Below are 20,917 nucleotides of genomic sequence, written 5' to 3'. Positions count from 1 at the left end.
TCTTTGATTCTCAAAATAACCTCTGCTTCCCTGGACTGGCTGACCCACCCCGAATGTGATTCATTAAGTGTGGTGTGTACGGCGCTATTTTGAAAAGCTCCTATTACCACAGCAAGAAGAAACAGCCCTGTTGGATCGCTAAAGTCCCAACTTCAATCACAGCCTTGACTTTGCACAACCAAAAACATCACCAGCAGTCTCTTTAATCTCCTTGAAGCATGGTCCCTGGCCACAGGGTGATAGGTGAGGGGTGGGGAGAGTCGCCCAAGGCCCTGGATCCATGCAAATGTCTTAAATTAGCAATGAAAATCAGACCTAGACCAGTAGCCCAGGGAAAACCCGGACTGTGGCGTGGAGCAGCAGCTGGCATAAGGTGACCCACGGCAACTTTCAAAGGCTCAATGTTGTCAGAAGCATCAAGTGCAGAAAACTGGAAGGAGAATGGGAATGCCCAATTATGAGGGATGTTGACATTAAGCAGTCACCTGAGAAGAGCCTGGGAAGGAGTGTAGCCCTCAGGGACAGCCGAGTTTTGAAACACAGGACAGAAGAGGCGATGGTGAAGGCTGGAGGAAAACTGCTCCGCTAAGACAGGAGGGAAAACAACCGAACAGCAAAAGCTACAGCCGCCACTCGCTGAAGACCAGTGCGCTCACCCACCAAGGGGTGTGTGTCACCTACACTGTTGTGGCATGGAACACTTGGGTGAGACAACATGACTCGCACTTGACAAACAAGCAAAGCCGAGGCATAAGAATGGCTGTACAGCCTTTCCACACCACAGTCTAATTTTCAAATTCACGATCCAACTGCCACATCACTTAGACCTCTTCCCAAGTAGGGATCAGCGTGGCTAGTCCTCCCCATCCAGGGATCGTGTTCCTTCTACCTATCTTTTTCCAGCACTGCCACTGATACCTACCAGTGAGCCTGTTCACTTTGCTTTAGCCCACCACACAAACCCACCATTCACCTATTCCCTTACCTAAGGATAGAAAAATTTAGACTGGGGCCTTTCAAAGAACTGTCTGGTGGCGTTTAAAACCCACTCTGGTGGTATACTCTGACTTTAGATGAAAGACACTTGGGGTAGAAAGATCCAGAAGCCATCTGAAGCATGCCTCAAACACACTGAGATATAAAAGCTGAACCGAAGGCCACTTGCTAATAAAATACTTGGTGCCTAAAAGGGGGGCATTAAAAAGATGCTGAAAGCCCTGCAAAGAAGAATAAAGATATCAATTTCCTTTCTTCCCTGATTCATCTGGCTTAATATTTTAGACGCACTGACTTTTCCAAAGCAAGCTGCGTGGGTCACTGGGAGAGGAAATTTCTTCCCGCCAATGACGCCATCCACAATGGGCAGATATGCATTCAGTCCTGCTGGGGAGGCCCTGAAGCACTGAAGGGAAGGAGGGGTGAGTTGGTTTTCAAAGAATGGACTGCAGAGCTATAAAGAAATCCAGACCCTTGTCTGAGACCTGGGAGAAGAAACTCATAAGAATAGGAAACTCATAAGAAGTTTGTTGTGGGTATTTCTGTTTTATTTGGAAGATCTTGAACAATCTATCTTCCTTTTATTGTACAAGAAATTAATCTTAATATTTTCTTGGACATTTTTCTGTTACCTGATAAATTCTTGTTGGGTAGAATCAGGTGCAATAGGCTCTTGCTAGATGTTTACTAATTGAACAAATAAATGAATGTTTTCATACTGGATCTACCACACCCACCCTGTTCTAGAGGAACGTGTGTCAGCACTCCTGTTAGCCTCAATGGCTCTAGTCTGTGGAGGATAAACCACCCTCATTCACAGCTACTGGACCAGGAGAGGACACTGTCCCCAAGGATAGTCAATATCTGTTTGCAGTCTGGCAAACATCCACAGCGTGTGAGACTGGCCACAAAGCAAGAGGAGCAGACCTAATCAGATCTTCCGCTTTGGGGATCCAGAGAAACAAATACTAAGTAGGACTTCTATTTTACATTCCTCCCCTCAAGGCTCAGGAGACACAATGGAAGAAGGAGCAGAAAGATTATGAGAGTTGGAAGTCAGGAAGGACCAGAGCAAAACTGCATCCTTTGGACACGACAAGACAGCTGCAGCCATGAATACACAATCACTGTGAGCGCCTGCATAAGACCTATATAAGAACAAGTCATCCAACATAACAGCATGGAGGGAGGGGGCGCTTTCCGCAGTCGACAGTGCTAGGGGAAGGAGAGTAGGTTTTCTTCAAAAGTGTGGCCCCTGATAGGTTGGCCATGCTCCAGATAATGGCCTTACATCCTTGCCTATAGGAGCAGCACAAACTGGATTCAGCATGTTATTTATAAGCAAAAGACATGAAATTGGGAGAGGTGGGGTGCCATGGATAGGGAGAAGGTTACGGGGATGAATATAATCAAAGTACAATGTATGTCTGTGTGAAATTCTCAAAAAAATTAATAATAAATAGATTAAAAAAAAACAGTACTGGGGAGGCTGACACTGTGTGTTTTGAAGGGACTGTAGGTCCTATGACTCTAGAGGTCCTATCTATCCTGTTTCCAACACTACCTCCAAAGCAAAGAATCCTGAATCATAGGAGGAAACACTCAATAAAATCTCCAGGGGGAAGAATCAGAGGGCATCATCCTGGACAGCTATTATGAGACAGATACATGATGGATGATCTAGGAAAACTAGCCAGCTAGGGAAGAGCCTGGGCCCAACCGTACAAGGGTGTTAAAGATGTAATGAGAGCAGGAGAGAGACACAGAAACACACACACCACACACAAGAGGGGGGGGGATAGAGGAAAGACAGGATGGGAGAGAGAGAGAGAGATTGGTGGTTTTGGGGGCCACAGCCTGCCTCCCCCATCAACTTCAATGAGAAACTGTTTTCTTCCTGTAGTCCTAACATCCCAGGCTAGAGCAATAGAGCATTGTAGGGTTTAGTCAGCCCCTTTAGGGGGCGGGGTTTGCCTCGGGCGAATGTGTACCCATAAATGGGGGCGCGGGAGGCGGCCCCTTCCCTTTTTCCCTTTTCCTGCCTCCTGTGAAACGGGTGAGCGGAAACCTCAGTTCTGTAAGTTTGTTTAAACATTAAAACTGTACATATATTCTTTAATATCTGCCTTTGCATTTATTTACTGCCGAAACAGAGCATCACTGCATCCTCATTGGAAAGACCCCCTGACAGACATGAATAGTTGCACGAGTTGTTCTTCTCTTTAATTTATTTGGGTTTGGGTTTGGGAAAAGAAGAAAAGGGAAATCTCCAAAGTCTTGTGGAACTAACATCAATCGTCTGTCTGGACTGAGCATCCCTTGCTACAGTTTGGATTTGAAGGACTCAGGATGAAGGCCTGGTTGTCACATGGTGGTGCTATTGGGATGTAGTAGAAACTTTAGGAGGTGGGGCGTAAGTGGAACACTACTAGGGAAGGAAACACTACTAGGGAAAGTGGGGGAAAGGAGAAGAGAGGAAAGGAGGGAAGAAGCAATCCGGTGGGCAATGGATAAGCTACCATTCTTTCGCAATATCCACAAAACTTTGTTCAAGTATTTGTAAAGAAAATGTTCAGGAGGGGGCTGGAGAGATGGCTCCGTGGTTAAGAGCATTGCCTGCTCTTCCAAAGGTTCTGAGTTCAATTCCCAGCAACCACATGGTGGCTCACAACCATCTGTAATGAGGTCTGGTGCCCTTGTATACATAATAAATAAATAATATTTAAAAAATGTTCAAGAGATGAATGAATCAGCATGTGAATGAATGAATGAGTGAGTGGATGAATTACTTAGTGAATTAATATCCTATCTAACCCATGATTCACAAAAAATTTCAGAATATCATCTGGGCTGAGATTCTCACAGACCTTCCTCATAGATAACTCGTTCCCTCCCTTGGAAACATCTGTATCAGAGGCCTGGCACTAGGCACACACCCACCACCATCAACCTCTGCCAGCTTGTCCATTCTACGTACTGGTTTCTGCAGTTTCGTACTCGCTGTCTCTGAGAAGCTCAAAGATATCCACTTCGACCTTGGCCTTGCCCAGTCTCTCTGGTGCGCGGTTGATGCGGTTCTTGGCCAGGGTGATGGAGAGCCGTTCCCCTCTGCTGCACTCCATGGGGTCATCCAAGATAGCAGCTGTGGGTAGGTAAGCACATGGAGACAGTTGGTACATCACCCACCACCATTACCCCTCTCCCTTCTCCATCCTCGCCAAACTGCCATCTTCCCAAATCCCTCTCCACCTCGACATCCGCAGAACCCTCCAGAGTAAGTTCACTGCTTGTTTGAGTCTCCAGTCACAAATGGCATAGCAGTGAATTCTAATGGGCTATGCACCTGAGGGACGATGCAATACCACAGCCAGCCACCAGGGGTCCTACCTGTCTGAGGTCCCCGGGTGCAAAAATACCCTGGGAGACTTGTCCAAGTGCACATAGAAAGGCACATGCATGCTACCCTTTTGAAAATGGAATTCTAAGTACACAGGGGAACTCCCCGAGAAAAGAAGGCTCTGCATTTTTGTGGGACAGCGGTGGGGGCAGGGAAGCAGCTGCCAGTGACTGCAGAATGCTTGCACTCCAGTCTCTGGTGCCATGAGCCATCCCCCTCCCCCCGCCCAGCAGGTGAGCTATGCAATTTCTCTTAAGTTTTTTCTTTAGTGAACACTGGCATAGTCAAGAAATCCCACTGGTTAGTGTAGGGATTCAGCTGAGGTAGCGGAGGTCAGTGACCCACCCTCTGGGTTTAACCAGTGTGACAATGGGTGTGGTGTGGATGACCTGGAGAGAGGTATGGTGTAGCTGCCCGCCTCTGGATGCAATATGAACAGATACACAGAGAATTGGGTTGTAGTGCCAGGTCCACCCGTATTAGCTAAAGGATCTATTTCCTTACTTGAGAGATGCGGAGGAAAGCTATTCTTTGGGCTACTGTGCTCAATACACGAGATGGGACATACCCGATGCAGCCTCACACCTAGCAGGTACTCAGTGCTGGCTACTGAGGGTCTGAATTCCCTTCCCAGGAGAACCGAAACGCTGACCCACAACACAGAGATTTTTGTCGTAAACATTTACGGCAGTTATTCATGAGTAATAATCCACAACATCTAAAAGGTGGAAACAATCCATATGCCCATCAACCGAGGGACAAGGAGGAGGATGCTTTCCTATTGCAGTGGATTGTTGCTGGGAAATAAGAGGAATAAAGTTATTTCCACATGTGACAACATGGATGAGCCTTAAGAACATTACACCGAGTGAAAGAAGCCAGCCGCAAAACACAACATATCGGATGGGTTTATTAATACAAGAAAGTCTAGACAAAGTGAATCTGTGGGGACAGAAATCAGAGTAGCAGCTGCCTTGGGTTAGGCGACAACAGCGACTATAGTAAAAGTCACAGAGCTGTATACTGCATGCAGGTGAGTTATGCAGGATATGAATTTTACCTCACTAAAGCAATTATAAAAAAAGAAAGAATATCAAGCTTATCTTTCAGGGGTTGAAGGAAACACAAGGCGTATCACAACAGAGCCTACTGCCACAAGTGAATATGGACTTGGTATCTGCTAGCTTTCCATTACTGGGAGAAGATCCCCGAGGTAATCTCCCTGTGACTTAATGGTCCAGGCTCCATGCTGTCGTTTCGTCCTTCACTGATATCCATACAATCGACATCGCACAAAGGAAACACCAGACACAGCACAGGACGTGAGAAAGCATTTCTCCTGGTGGTGGATTTATTTATATGCATGCTCTCGGTGAGCAATGTAAACTCAATTTCACATTCACAATGTAGGCTCAAGCATGGGGCCTGTGAAGGTGAAGTCCCCACGCCTGGGCGATGAAGTAGACACATTAACTGGAAAAGCACACATACCCAGCCACCTGTAGAACTGTAGCTGGGAAGGCTTAAAAGCCCTGCCAAGGTAACACATGTCCACATTCCTCGTGAGTGGGGCAACTTGGGAATGTTCTGGCTTCAGTCAGTGTTCATGTTACAGTCCTATTGCACCAGCTCAGGAAGCAAGACTCAGAATGAAACAGCTCTATAGGGAGCAGAGATGGGCAGAGTCACACTGTGTCACACTAGGATGACAACTTGAGACCGTAAGGATGCAGGTATAGAGAGGAAGGATCCCCAGGTGATGTCTCTTGACGGACACATGGTGTTTCCTCTAAAACAGACCCATGCCAGTGGTGACCACCACAACTTCACATCTGTTGCTTACGGATATCAGGCTCTACGTAAGATCTGATGTAAAATGTTTTACACTGAAAATACACGGCAGCAGTTATGCTGGCCCTAGAGCACAGAAAGGCATCTAGAAGAGCCGGAATTGGCAGTCCGTCCAGCAGAGTTATGACAGGAGATCCTGGACCCGGATAGGTCTGTGTTTGTGTACTCAGCAACAATGGTGTGTTTAGCGGACATGGCAAAATCTCATTCTCAACTCCATAAGATCAGTGTTGTAACCTCACAGAGATGAGAAGGGGGCTTCTGATGAGCCCGGGCACTTGCCCACATTTTCAGAGCTGGCTAGCGACGGAGGAGGACAAGGTCTCAGGCTGGCCTGACCTCAAACACCAAATCTGTCCTCTCAGGACTTGGGCTCAAGAGAGGATGTATCAGGGAGGGATCCTGCATCATATGGTCACTTTGAAGGCAGTGTCACCAAAGCAAATCAATGCTGAGTGAGACACTAACAGTGACAGCCTGGATTCTGGACCTCTGAAAACTATTCATGTAACCTTTATGCTTTCCTGAACCTATCACCTGCTCAGACCCTGATGAGATTTTCCAGAGGCAGCTATCCTTAGTTTCGTGAGTCTCGCTGTTAACATTGACTAGATATTTTATAAATTACTTGCAATAAATTAATCACTAAAATAATCTCCTAGGAAATATTGTAGGGTTTAGATCTGAAGTATGTCCCAGAGGCTGGGTCACCTAGGAGCTATTGGAACTTCAAGGGGTTGGCCATAGTGAAGGAAGTCAGACCACTGAATGGTAACCAGTGATCCCGCCTCCCCACCACACACACTTCCTGGTCACCTGAGCAGAGTGGCTTCCTCTGCCACATACTTCCACCAGGATCTAGAGCCTCACCGTGCTCCTTAAAGCAAAAGAGCCCAGCAACCAAGCCCTGAAACCTCTGATGCCAGGAGCCCAAGAAACCTTTCCTCCTTTAAGCTGATTGGCCTCAGGGATTTTGTCACAGGGCTGGAAAGCTAACACAAAGTCTGTATCCCTTGTGAATATGGGAACTTAGGACCATCCACCATGGATGCTTATGTTACAGCCTCCCTGGCTTTGCCACTGCTCCATTGGTGTGCAAATGGCACAACTGCAATGTATTACAAGAAGCAACACACACCCAAGGGTCTATTCCAGATCCAATAAATTCCATCCTCTCCTAGTCTCTTCTCTCATTTCCTCTCGTCTCCTCTCATCTCCTCTTCTTTTTGAAAAAGACACACCTAATGTGTATGGCATGGGTTTAACTCTCTTTTGCTGCCCCCCCTTCCCAGTGTATTTTTAAAGTACCAATTCCCAATGTGACAATATTTGGAAGGAGGGCCTTCAGGAGTTAATTGAAGTTAAATGAAGTTGCAAGGATGGGGCCCTGAATTCATGGTTCGTGTCCCTCTCAGAAGAACAGGGAGTTCATTCGCTTGTTCTCTCCTATGAGAACACACAGTGAGAAGATGGTCAGGAAGAGAGGCCTTGCTAGGAATGGCCTTGGACATTGCAGAAAACACTGAGAAATAAAAGATCTGTTTAAGCCACGTAGCTTGCAACCTCACTGTATAGCATCCTAAACTGATTAAGACAGTGTGTTGATACAAATGCAGATGTCCAAGCCCCCAGCCAACTGCGTCATATGCTGTCCATCCAACCTCCAGAACATCATCTAATGTGCCGAGTCAGAGGAATAGCGGACAATAGGAGGGAATGTAGAATCTGATGCTGGGCCCTCTTCTTTCCTTCCCCGTGAGGCCCTCAGAGATATTTGACAAGGGATTGTCAAATCCTGTTCCCCATGCCCACTCCCAGGCCATCCCGAGTACCACACGTCACTAAGATCTTGGTTTTTGATGGTGATTAATTTCTGACAGGGAAGAGGCTTAAAAGCGTGGTTGATTGGCTTGTATCAAACATATTATAACCAGGATAATTACCTTGAAAATAGGAACTGAATTCCTAGAGCTATGGATGCCAAAGACAAGATGGCAACTCGGGCCCTCCCAGGATGCTGAAGGAACATGTCACCGAAGGGCAGTTACCAAACAGCACACTTGTTCTTCAGCAGCCCCAGGAGAGGGGCCAGATGGGCGGAAGAGAGCAGTGTGCTTGAGACTTAATGTTCAGCGGATGCTCCTGGACCACACCGGGTCCCTCTGGCCCAGCTACTAGGCTAGGCCACAATGTTTAGAGTTCCCAGCTGCTGCCAACTGAGGAACAGTATGAGCCAGCACATCCTGTGGCCCTGGGGACCGCTCTGCACAGAAGTCAACTAGTAGCCACAGTAAGGCTAAGATGTCTGGGCTGCAGTGAGGGCAGGGTTGCCATGGAGAGACACGTGTAGGGGCTAAGGGTTTACCCCTTTCTCTAGCCTTGACAATCCAATGCCCAGCTTCTTCTAGCCCAGCAGGATTCACCAACCTTCTTCGTGTCAAGAAAGGCTTTGCATTCACAGAGAGCCTCTCCCTCAATTATATTCTCTGTTGAGCTCTCTCCCCATCGGGATCTGAGGTCCTTGACAGTGTGCGCCCTGATCCCAAGTTCTCCTCCCCACTCTCGCTCCAGTGAGTGACTGTTTTAGGCAGGATGGCTTTCTTTGGGTTGGTGGGTGTGGTCCAACCTACTAGAGCACTGGCTGGCTCAGCTCTAGTGTGACCAGGCCTGTGCAGAAGTAGATGTACAGCTACTGATTTGCTTTTTATTACAGCCTGAGGGATGAATGGTCTCCCAAAGCATTGGGAATGGCCTTTGGTCATCATAGTCGGGCATCTTCTCGCTACTGGAGCACGATCACCCACCTGTGTTGTCCCCTCTGCCTTTGTTGACACTGTTCCTTATCCCCTCTTTCTACATCTGGGATCTCCTCCCTCCAGACTCACCTCTTTCAGAAAGTCCCTCAACTCCCAGGTCCCAGAATCCTCTTCCATAGATTTCCTGAGAACCCCACCAGCCCCACCCCATTGGCAGAGACTTGCCTGCCCTCCTGTACCTGTATGTACCCTTAGCTGCTGGTACCTTAAATACCCAGATAATTCTTGTTCCTGCCTGCCTGATTTCCCCGCTTACTCCCTTCCTTTGAGCTCTATGAATTTGTCCTGTTGTCTATCTGTGGCCTCTCCTTTTTCTCTTAGGCAGTCAGCTCTTTGAGGGTATCGGCTGGCTGAACCTGATTCATCTTAGTAAATGAATGAATCTGGACACACAGTGGTCAGGAACGAATGGCTATTGGATGTCTAAGTACTGCAGGACCACCTGGCTCTTCATTCTTGGCAGCAAGTGCAGCAAATACTGGTGATGTGGCAACACCAGATGACGCCAGGATTGAAGACACCCCCTATGCATGGGGATGCATGGTGGAGAACCCAGTGCTACACCTACTCAGTGGCATCCGTCCAGGGATGGCAGCATCTGTCCAGGAATGGCAGCATCCTGCTCTCTGTTCACCTGTGAGAACCGGAACAGGACTTGCCTTCCCTCCATGCATTATTGGAAGCTCAGGAGTGACCCCTAAAGTATGGATGTCAGCCACCTTAATCTAAAACTCCACCAGAGGCCTGCTACAGAAGAGTCTAGGCACCTCAACAGCTCCTTTCTTTAAGGGGGGAATAAAGAAGTTTTACTGGTGAACCTTTATAGACCATATCTATAACACTGCCAATGGCTATTGGCCCAACCTGTTACAACCCTGTGCTAACAAGAAAAAGAGATGGGCTGAGCCCAGGGGAACTGGTTACCTTTGCTTCCCAGCTGCTGGCCTGCAGTTCCTGTTTACCAGATAAGGCTACAAACCCATCATTCATTTCTCATCAAGTCTGTCCTTTTAGTGCCCACTCATCTCCTCCACTGAAGGAATCTCCCTCCCTCCACGGGAGTTGTCAGACCTTTATTCTCACCTAGATCGCCGCTTCCAGGAGAGACTCCCAGACTCGTCTCCCCCGACCCCGTTCTGCCTGCCCTGTACACCCCCTTTGCTCCTGTCTTCTGTGTCTTGCAGACCAGCCTGCCTCTCTGTGATCAGACAGCATCAACGTCCAAACAGATGGAACTTCCTGAGACCAGATGGGCCATGTGCCACGCCGGCCCTGTAAACAAGCACAATGGGCTCCCATTTTGGTGAGTGGAAAGCCAAAACTCACAGCCAACACGCAAAAGAGTGAAGGGGGACTTTTAATGCCTGCAGAGAGGAGAGTGCAGTCCCCCAAATATTTCTACAATACTGACAGCTCCCCTGAGAAAGGGGAGAACCCACCTGCAGTATAAACCCAGCTTGCTGGATGATTCTTCAGAGTTTGTTGACTTCAGCCCCAAGCCCGCCCACCCACTGCAATTCACCTTCTGTCCCCCGCCTCACTCAGACTGCACACAACGCCAATGCCAACAAGCATCACTGCAAAATCAGCGGTTACTTCTGATTCCTTGTCTAATTATGTCACTAGTCAGCGTCATTGTTTATGATCACCAGGTGCTGCTCTGAGAACATCAAATACACGATCTCATTTAATCCCCATGCAACCTGCAGTTTATTATTCTGTTTTGGAGGCAAGTTAAGTGAGAAAGGGTAGGTTAAGCAACTTGCCCAAGATTGCACGGCTTCTGGCGGCACCTGGGGCCTGGGTCCATTTGCGCAGCACCCTTGCCTCAGGTTGTTCCTGAGTTAGGGTTCTTTGCAGCCAAGTCCTGCTCCGATTTTTCTCAATTGAGGTCTTTGACTTCACTGGTTCCTAGGAAGATACTCTCCAAGGATGCTACTAATTTTCTGGCCAATGCTACAAGAGGTGGCCTCTGTTCCTGCCATCCTTTAATATGGATGGATCCCCAGGGTCTCTGCAAAGCCCCTTTTCTGCCTTATTTACAGGAGCTTTGTAACTGATGGCTTTCACTTCCAGCCACCTCCCTGGGGACGCAAGATGTACACACAAGAGTCAGTTGTCACCTCCAGGCAAATGTCTAAAGAGCATCTCACACTTATCAAAGCCCAAACTAAGAGTCTGGCAAGATGGCTCAATGGGTAGAGCTCCTGTCACACAGACCTGATGACCCGGGCTTGATAAGCAAACCCATATGACTTAATTAGGTTTCTATTTCTGTGATAAGACACATGGCCAAGGCAATTTATAAAAGAGTTTAACTGGCTTTATGGTTCTGGGGGTTAGAGCTTGTGAGGGTAGCGGGAAGATTTGAGGGAGGGCTGAAAGCTTACATCTTGATCCACAGGCAGAAGGTAGAGAACACACTGGGAATGGCACTGGTCTTTTGAAACCTCAAAACCTACTCACAGTGACCACCTCCTCTACCAAGGCCATGCCTCCTAATCCTTCCCAAACAGTTCTACCGACTGACAACCAAATATTCACATATGAATGTATAGGGCTATTCTCATTCAAACCCCCACACCCCATAAAGGTAGGAGGTGAGAACCGATGCCAAAATGGTGTCCTCTGACCTCCACACACACACACACTGTGGCATACAGACCTGCCCCATTCTACACATAAATACACACACACAAAAAAAAATACACACACACACACACACTGATACTAAGTTCAGCCATTTCCTCCCTTTGAGATTAGCAAAGGACAACATTATCTTCCAAGATATCATACCCTTGCATTTCCTCCCTTCCAAACAACCACCCCAACCACGTCTGCTTCTGCCTCCTCGGTATTCTCTTGTTGGTTCTCCTAATGATACTGTCTGCTTCTTCTCAGCTACCTGGGAGGGTGGAGCTTTGGATCAACTGGGTCTTGTAGCTATGTACCTACAATCCTAGCTAGTCAGGAAGCCGAGACAGGAGGATTAGAAGTTCAAGGCCAGACTGAGCAACTTATCCAGACCCAGTCTCAAAATAAAGATGAAAACAAAAGTAAAAATTGACTTGGAGTATATCTTAGTGAAATAACACTTGCCGGGCATATGCGCCACCCCGAGTTCCATCCGTGGGGCTCCTTGATACAGCAGATGAGACCTGCCCTTTAGACTCTGCTTCCCTACTCATCCCGCTCTAGCACACAGAGTGAAATGCTGACCACATACCATGGGTGCGTGTGCACATGCACACACACCAGAGGCATACATGTGACTACACATGCACACATGCACACACACCAGAGGCATACATGTGACTACACATGCACACATGCACACACACCAGAGGCATACATGTGACTACACATGCACACATGCGCACACATCCAGGGGCATACATGTGACTACACATGCACACATGCACCCACATTCAGGGGCATACATGTGACTACACATGCACACATGCACACACACCAGAGGCATACATGTGACTACACATGCACACATGCACACACATTCAGAGGCATACATGTGACTATACATGCACACATGCGCACACACCAGAGGCATACATGTGACTACACATGCACACATGCACACACACCAGAGGCATACATGTGATTACACATGCACACATGCACACACATTCAGGGGCATACATGTGACTACACATGCACACACATTCAGGGGCATACATGTGACTACACATGCACACATGCGCACACACCAGAGGCATACATGTGACTACACATGCACACATGCACACACACCAGAGGCATACATGTGACTACACATGCACACATCCAGAGGCATAAATGTGACTATACATGCACACACATTCAGGGGCATACATGTGACTACACATGCACACATGCACACACATTCAGGGGCATACATGTGACTACACATGCACACACACCAGAGGCATACATGTGACTACACATGCACACATGCACACACATTCAGGGGCATACATGTGACTACACATGCACACATGCACACACACCAGAGGCATACATGTGACTACACATGCACACACACCAGAGGCATACATGTGACTACACATGCACACATCCAGAGGCATACATGTGACTATACATGCACACATGCACACACCAGAGGCATACATGTGACTACACATGCACACATGCACACACACCAGAGGCATACATGTGACTACACATGCACACATGCACACACACCAGAGGCATACATGTGACTACACATGCACACATCCAGAGGCATAAATGTGACTATACATGCACACACATTCAGGGGCACACATGTGACTACACATGCACACACCAGAGGCATACATGTGACTACACATGCACACACATTCAGGGGCACACATGTGACTACACATGCACACATCCACACATCCAGCAGCAAACATGTGACTATACATGCACACACGCACACACACCAGAGGCATACATGTGACTACACATGCACACACGCACACACACCAGAGGCATACATGTGACTACATATGCACACATGCACACACATTCAGGGGCATACATGTGACTACACATGCACACATGCACACACATTCAGGGGCATACATGTGACTACACACGCACACACACCAGAGGCATATATGAGACTACCCGTGCACACATGCACACACATCCAGGGGCATACATGTGACTACACATGCACACATCCAGAGGCATAAATGTGACTATACATGCACACATGCTCACACACCAAAGGCATACATGTGACTACACATACACACATGAACACATGCACACACACCAGAGGCATACTTGTGACTACACATGCACACACACCAGAGGCATACATGTGACTACCCGTGCATACATGCACACAAACATGAACATGCAAACACACTTGGTACTGCTATGTGCCTGCATTCCTTGCCCCCCCCCATTCTCTCATCTTTGCTTGCTCATTCTGTACACTTAGGACAAACCTGAGACATCGCCTCCTCTAGGAAGCCTTACCCTGAACGCCATGACTAACCAAGCCCCACCGCCCCGGATTCCCCGAGAAACCCGTGCCTCTTGTACTGCATTGCAACCAGGCCTCCGTCTCTCCCTTTCAGTCATCAGCTCATTCTAACCCCGCGCGTGGTACCTCGCCTGGCAAAGGGATACCCTTCATAAATATTTGAGCCAAATTAACCTTGACTTTGGGGAGATTCCAAGCCAGCTTTTATTAAGATCATCACTCTGCTCCATACATCTGTGGGAAAAAATGGGTTTTTGACAAAGGCCCAGTGAAGAACAGTACCATGCTGTGTTGAGTCAAAATAGCGGGATCCTCACACAATAAAAGGAGGTAAAGACCTTCAAACTGACGCATGCCAAAGTGAACACAAACTGGGCTGTAGACATAAAGGTAAACCCTGAGACTGTGAAACGTCATAAAGAAAATCAACATGATCTCAAGTCAGACAAAGACTTAGGTACAATCCCTGAAGTAAAAACTCGGTAAGTTATATTTCATCGAAGCTTACATGCCTGTTCCTCCAAAGATGCCACGAGCAGAATGACCAGATGAGGCACAGCCTGGAAGAAGAGCTGTGCAGAACCTACCCTAGACAGAGGCCTTGCATCCGGAAAACGTGAGGGCTTCCAAGACTCAGTAATAAGAAAGCTATGCAAATTTTCAGCCAAACAGAAAGAATTTGATAGACCCTTCACAGAGAAGCGGTATGGGTGAATATAACATATACTCAGCACTAACAGTGACCAGGGAAATGCAAATTAAAATCATAATGAGATACTAATGCAAACCTTTTTGAATGGTTGAAATTAAAAGGCTTGACCATAGTAAGTGTTGGTAAGGACACAGAGAAACTGGAATTCCCATTAGCCCGTCTCCCCTAGCTCCCACCACGAGCTTAGCTGTGTTACCCAAGACTGGGTACAATCTTCAGCTTTCCTGCTCTTCACTGTGTATTTTCCCCTACAGAGCCTACTGGATTGGGGAGACAGCTCAGCTGGGAACATGCTTGCCTTACAAGTCAGGGGTCCGAGTTAGATCCCCAGAACACACGTAAAGAAGCAGGATATAGTGGCCCGTGCTTGCAATCCCAATGCCAGGAAAGTAGAGACAGGCACATCCCTGGGGCTCCCTGCTCAGCTAGCCCACCTTACTCAATGAATTCCATGCCAGTGAGAGATTCTGTCTCAGTAGCAAGGTGGATGGGGCCTGAGGAACAAAAATCCAAAGTCGTTGCCTAGACTCCACAGGAACACATGTCCATGCACACCCCTGAGCACACAGAGACATGCCTACACACAGGGAGGAATCGCTTACTAATTCTCAAATCGGTTCTCAACTATCAGACCCTGGGTTGCCATGTAGACTTAAGTTCTCAACCACACAGTAAGCTTTTGTTTCTGGCTGCTACTACCCAATATTCCCTTGGGGCTTATTGCAAATTCTGTGTCCCAAATGGTACCCATTACCTTTATATACAATTAGGGGTGCACTCTTGCTCCTCAGACTCCATTAATAGTAGCACAGTTGCTCACACGCACATGTTTGGCAGAGATGCTTGTGCTCTCCCCACCCTTTGGCCTCACCATCTGCTCAATGACTGAGGTCAGCCAGGGGACCCGTTTCCCACTGCTCTCTGTTCCTGCTGTCGATTCTCTCTCTGTCCTCCAAACTCCCCTAACCTGCCTCAGTCTCCCTCATACCAATGCAGATCCCCTAGCCTTAAAGCCCTGTGTAGTTTGGTTCTAATGTACCTTTCCAGGATCATGTTCTACTTTATTCTATGGTCCCTTAGCCGCTTCTAGATCGTCCTTGCTGAACATGAAACAGGTCATGAGATTTTGCCTTGTGTTTTTGGCTTGGTCCTTATTGTTTTTTATTTGTTTGTTAGTGTGTTTTGGTTCAGGTTATCTCCCCCTTCTTTTTGGAAAGCTCTTGGCCTTTCTGTGACTGCATCCACATCTCAATAGAACTGCACCTAATTTTCTCGCAGCTTCTCACCTTAAACCCCAGCGAGTCATGAAGAGCTCCAGCTGAATGGAGTCCCTATTTCTCAGATCCCCCAAAGCATTTGTGATCTGAATCGTCCATTCAGTACTTCACCATGAACTTTGTAAGTGATACTGAAAGCTAAGCGTTCATTCAGTCCTTCCTATGTGCATCACAAATCTACTCGCCGACTTTCTTAGTCCGGGTGATGTACACAGAGGACGTGATGCTTCTCCTTCCTACGTGTCCAGAGGAAGACAAAGTTACTTACGTAAGCAAATGGACACAAGCCAACAAGGCAAGTGAGGAAACAAAACCATATTATGCTCCAACTAGGAAGCAGGTATTCATGTACCAGAAAATCTAAGTGGCTACTGACTACCTAAGTGGTTACTGACTATCTCTGTGGCTAAGATGACTTAAGTGGCTACTGACTCTCAGGCCTCCCAGTACGGGCAGCTGTGAAAGAGGTTAGTGAGTTTCAGACAGGCAAAGAAGCAATGTGCCAGCTATGGAACCCTCCCAAACTTAAGGAAGTTTGGGGTGCCTGGTCAGAGAGGTTTGGGAGGAGGGCACATGAAGAATGTCACAGCATGCAAACGGTTATAGAGACTCACTAGGAGGCTGGAAATGGTGCCCACAATGCTGAGAAACAGCCCAAGGACTTTAAACAGGTCATGACATGGCAAAGTTTGTATTTCAGGGCAATTGCTCTTATAGGTATACTGGAGAGGGTGGAAATATGATCTGAAAAGATCAGGCAGGGTGCTATTTTAAAATCTGGCAGAAAGAAATGAGGCCAGTAGTGAGGGTCAGGGCAAGGAGAGACAAAAACATTGGTTAGCCTCCCGAGTTCAGGAGACCGAGGACTGACTTTGGGCTTGGAAATGTTGGGACAGATTCAACTGACATTGATGAGGTGGAATCAGAAAGTCTGTAGAAGTGACAGGAAATGAAGCAGGGTCTAGGCTTCTCGTAGTTAGATGATGGCATCCCCAGGAACAGGGTTATAAGGACCAGTTGGGTTCAGCACGGATGGAGAACGACGGGAGGAGAGACAAGGCTTGAGACCTCAGAGACGAAATGCTTGGAGAGAGCAAAGTTCAGACCCAAGGACCCGAGGGGGCGAGGAGTCAGAGGAAATAAGGACCAGTGATTTCTCATGAGACTTGGCAGCTAGGAGGTCTCTGGGGACTTTAATGGAGTGACAGGAGTCGTGCTTATATGGGAGCAGGTTGGACAGAAAGAGAGGGAACCTGAAGGTAAAGCATCTGTCGCAGGACAATTGGGGGCTATGCACACAAACTTTACAAGGAAGGGATTTCAAGCCAAGGTGACAAGGTAAGGTGGCTGGGAGGAAAGCTGGTCACAGCAGAAGAAAGGGGTCTTTTTCTGAATAAGCCCTGTGAAAAGGCAGATGGATAGAGAGACAAGGGGCGCACCTGGGGTGACAGAAGGGACAGCTCCTCCTCCAAGATGCCAGTGCCTGGTGCCAACTCAGGGCCTTTCTCTTCTTCCTGTTGTTAACCCACCACTCCAAGTTTCAACTGGATGCATGGCTACCCAGTTCAGATGATAAAATGTAGCCTCCCCCGAGTTTAGGAAGATCTGAGCTGATTTTGAGCTCACAGAGGTAGATGAAGGTGACTAGGACATACAGATCATCCCTTGTTCTCCTCCAGATTTCTCTCTTTGTTTCCCTGGAAGACTATGGTGACAGAGGATCATATACAAACCACAGGGTTGATAACAGCAGCATCGCACACTACCTCCATCCTTTACCTACCTATACCCCCCACCTACACTCGAGTGACTGCATCTTTGGATTTCAGCCCTACTGTCTCAGGCTCTATCCCAGCCCAGTGCTACTCAACAGGGAGAAAGAAAAAAAAACAAGAAAGAAAGGCCACGCTTCTCTGTTAATGTTCTAGTGGGCACTTTGTAAAAGGTCAAAAGAAATGTATGAGATTATGAAATTAAATCACAAGTAGTATAATCCCAACATCCAATCAATACAAAAATCATTGAGATGTTTTATATTCTTGTTTTTGTATCTCGTGTGTGTGTTACCCATCTCCAATCAGGCCAGCTCCACTTCAAGTGCAGAAACAGATAGCTCAGACGTAAGACTAATGAACACTGCAGCACCTTAAGTATTTAGTGGGAGGGGAAGCTGCGAGAGACTGCACACGGGTAGGAGGGGAGTTTCCATTTGCTTGGAGGAGAAGCAACCTCTTCATCTTCTGCAAACCAGAATGACAGTGACTGGGTAGGTGGCCACGGGTGAGAACTGAGAACAGCTGCTCTGTAAATACTTTTCCGAGTGCCCTTGAAATGGGGGAGATGCTGATGCGGCTCAGGGTGCAGCGCAAGGCAGGTGCATGTCGGAGCTCTCAAGAGGAGCTAGACATCGTTAAGGAGGCTGAGGGTATCATAGCAACGAAGAGGTGGTGGCTTGGGGTCTTCCCACAGAACAGAGAGGAGTGTATCCCCAAGGGTTAGACCCAGCAGTTGTGAGAGTGGGGGATATAGGCTCGTGTAATGGATACCGAGACATGCAGAGAATCAGACATTGAGGGAGTGAGGAGGCTGTTTTCAGAGAAAGAATCTAGAGGGGTGGCCTAGTGGTAGAGAACTTGCCCGGCCTGCACTAAGTATTCCCTAGTATTTTCTAGAAAACGGGAGGGCCGGGATCCATCATGGCCCTCAGTGAAGCAGTGATGGTGATGTGGAATGGGAGGGAAGTCAGCGAAAGGGGAGAACACAGTGATCTCCCAGGCCATGGCACCAGAGCGACGGGTACACAGTAACTAAGGATGATGGGAATGTAGCAAGGTAGGTGAGAGGAGAATGGCAAATCCAGAGCTCAATCTCTGCATGGCAGGGTGGGCACAAGTTGAGTGGGGAGTTCTATCAAAACAACAAGGGGGATGGTTGGTGCATTACATCGGGGAGGTTGGGACATGCAGCTGCCACTCTCGGGCAGCCGCCGCCCCTGGAGATGGGAAGAGCGGTGCAGGGAATGAGTGTGATGGATGGGACACCTCAATAGAATGGGGGCTCTGTGTGCCTGCTGTCAGGGCGTAAGAACAACACAGTCAAACAACAGTCCAGGAACGGAAGGGAGCTGAGTCTGCAGGCAGGAAGCATTTAGGGAGCGATGCTAGCACCCTGGCTTCCTTATGTATGACTGCTATCTAAACAGGAAACAATGAGTGTGGGAAGCCAGCACCTCCCCGTGTCTCTGGCCCCAGTCAACTCAGCACTGAGCTGGACACAGGTTAGGTGTGGATGCCTTTCAGATTTGTCTGATGTAAGAGCGTGGCTGGACTTCACAGCATGGTTCCCTTTAATCTTTCACACACCCATAGCTAAATAAAGGACATGACCCCTGGAAAAAAATTTATGAATGAATTCTCTGGCATAGCCAACAATTATATCTGCACTTAGTGCTTTATTAATATGGTCACTTTGCACAGTCTATGTATCCGATTAATATTCCCAGTTAACCTTCTTATACTGATCGCTTTTTTGCCTAGCTCTTGCCATTTTCCTCCTAGTTTTCTTCTGGGGACTATCATCACCCCCGTGTGTTCTTCTTAGTCACTGTCACAGAGGAAGCCCCCACCCCACCCTGCCTGAGCAATGTCATGGGCAGCTTGTGGCTAACTGTAATTCAGTTTGTGGCAGCACAGAGCCCGGAGGGGCCACACTCTCGGCTCACTGCACACAGAATCAGGCTGGAGAGGAATACCGGGCTGGAGCCGCCATTCATATTGTTTGATGACTGCTGGTGACAGCCTTCTGGACAAATATTGGCACAGAATGGGTGAAAGGCCGAAGGGGTGTGGAACAGTGGAGGCTGCTGGGAGCTTTGGAAGGTTTGAGTGTCCAGGAGACCAGATGAAGTTGGCATTTTAACAGCAGAGGAAAGTAAGCCAAGGCCGACCTCCTAGACTGGTTATTCAATCTAGAGAGCATCTATGAACCACCAATCTTACACCAGGCACCAGGCAGGGAGGATGCAGCTGAGGACACAAAATGTGAAGACGTGAATCAGCCTGAGTTGCTGCTCTCCAAGACTCACCACAGGCTTGTGGGGAAGACGGAGATGGAGGATATGTGAGAGGAGACCACAAAGCGTGAGTCAGCCGATTCGGAAGGTGAGCCTACATGGCCAGCTGTGAAATGCTTTCCCATGAGTCCATGCACCTATGAGTGAGCACCACCCTTCAGGTCATTTTGACCCACACATGAGTCTGTCATGGTTTGAGTATGCAGTGCCTCCCATCGTCTCGTGTTAGGTAGTCCCTGTGGAATGTTGTAGAACCTTTAGAAATGAAGCTGGAGAGCGGGCCTTGAAGTTTTATGGCCTGGTTTTCACCTCTGTTCACTCTCTCTGCTTCTTGACTGCCAATGTGGTGCGACCAGCTGCCCCCTTTTCCTGCCGCCATACCTTCCCCACCACAATGGACTGTGTCCTCCCTGAACTGTGAGCCCAAACCAAGCCCTTTCTCCCTTAAGCTGCTATCAGATAATTTGCCACACCAGTGAGATGAGTAACCAATGCAGTCTCCATCAGATGGCACCACGTTCAACAGGTAGAGGGACACGAGAGCACCCATTTTACCCCGCACTTTGAACAAACGGGGGTCAAACCTACTAGAGTTGACACCACAGGACCCTGTCACCTCTGATCAGAAATGAGAACTTGGTGATTGATACGTCGGGTTGATGTTCATCTCCCTTCCATCACAAGGTATGAGCATAAACAAGAGAATTAACAGATTAGGACTTCCCGGAGTTCTTGGTGGAATGTGGAGGACACAGTCTGAAGAGCCATCCCTTTGATTGTTTCCGCCTCAGTGTGATTGGCCTCTTTTCCCCGGGAGA

The 20,917-nt window shown here is 48.0% G+C and overlaps 1 protein-coding gene across 3 annotated transcripts in view; it reads right to left on the bottom strand.

Annotated features, from left to right (window-relative positions):
* The window catches only part of Grik4 (glutamate ionotropic receptor kainate type subunit 4), a 431,671-nt gene that overhangs the window by 167,350 nt on the left and 243,404 nt on the right, over positions 1-20,917 (bottom strand). For all 3 annotated transcript variants that reach the window (XM_075966267.1, XM_075966270.1, XM_075966269.1), the window contains one exon: positions 3,974-4,138. In XM_075966267.1, coding sequence (XP_075822382.1) covers positions 3,974-4,138 — 165 coding nt within the window. The remainder of the gene's footprint in view (positions 1-3,973; positions 4,139-20,917) is intronic.

Source organism: Microtus pennsylvanicus, chromosome 3 (assembly GCF_037038515.1).
Source record: "Microtus pennsylvanicus isolate mMicPen1 chromosome 3, mMicPen1.hap1, whole genome shotgun sequence".
In the NCBI taxonomy this organism is placed as follows: Eukaryota; Metazoa; Chordata; class Mammalia; order Rodentia; family Cricetidae; genus Microtus; species Microtus pennsylvanicus.
Note: the sequence above shows the minus strand (reverse complement) of the source record. Positions and strands in the feature narration are given on the sequence as shown.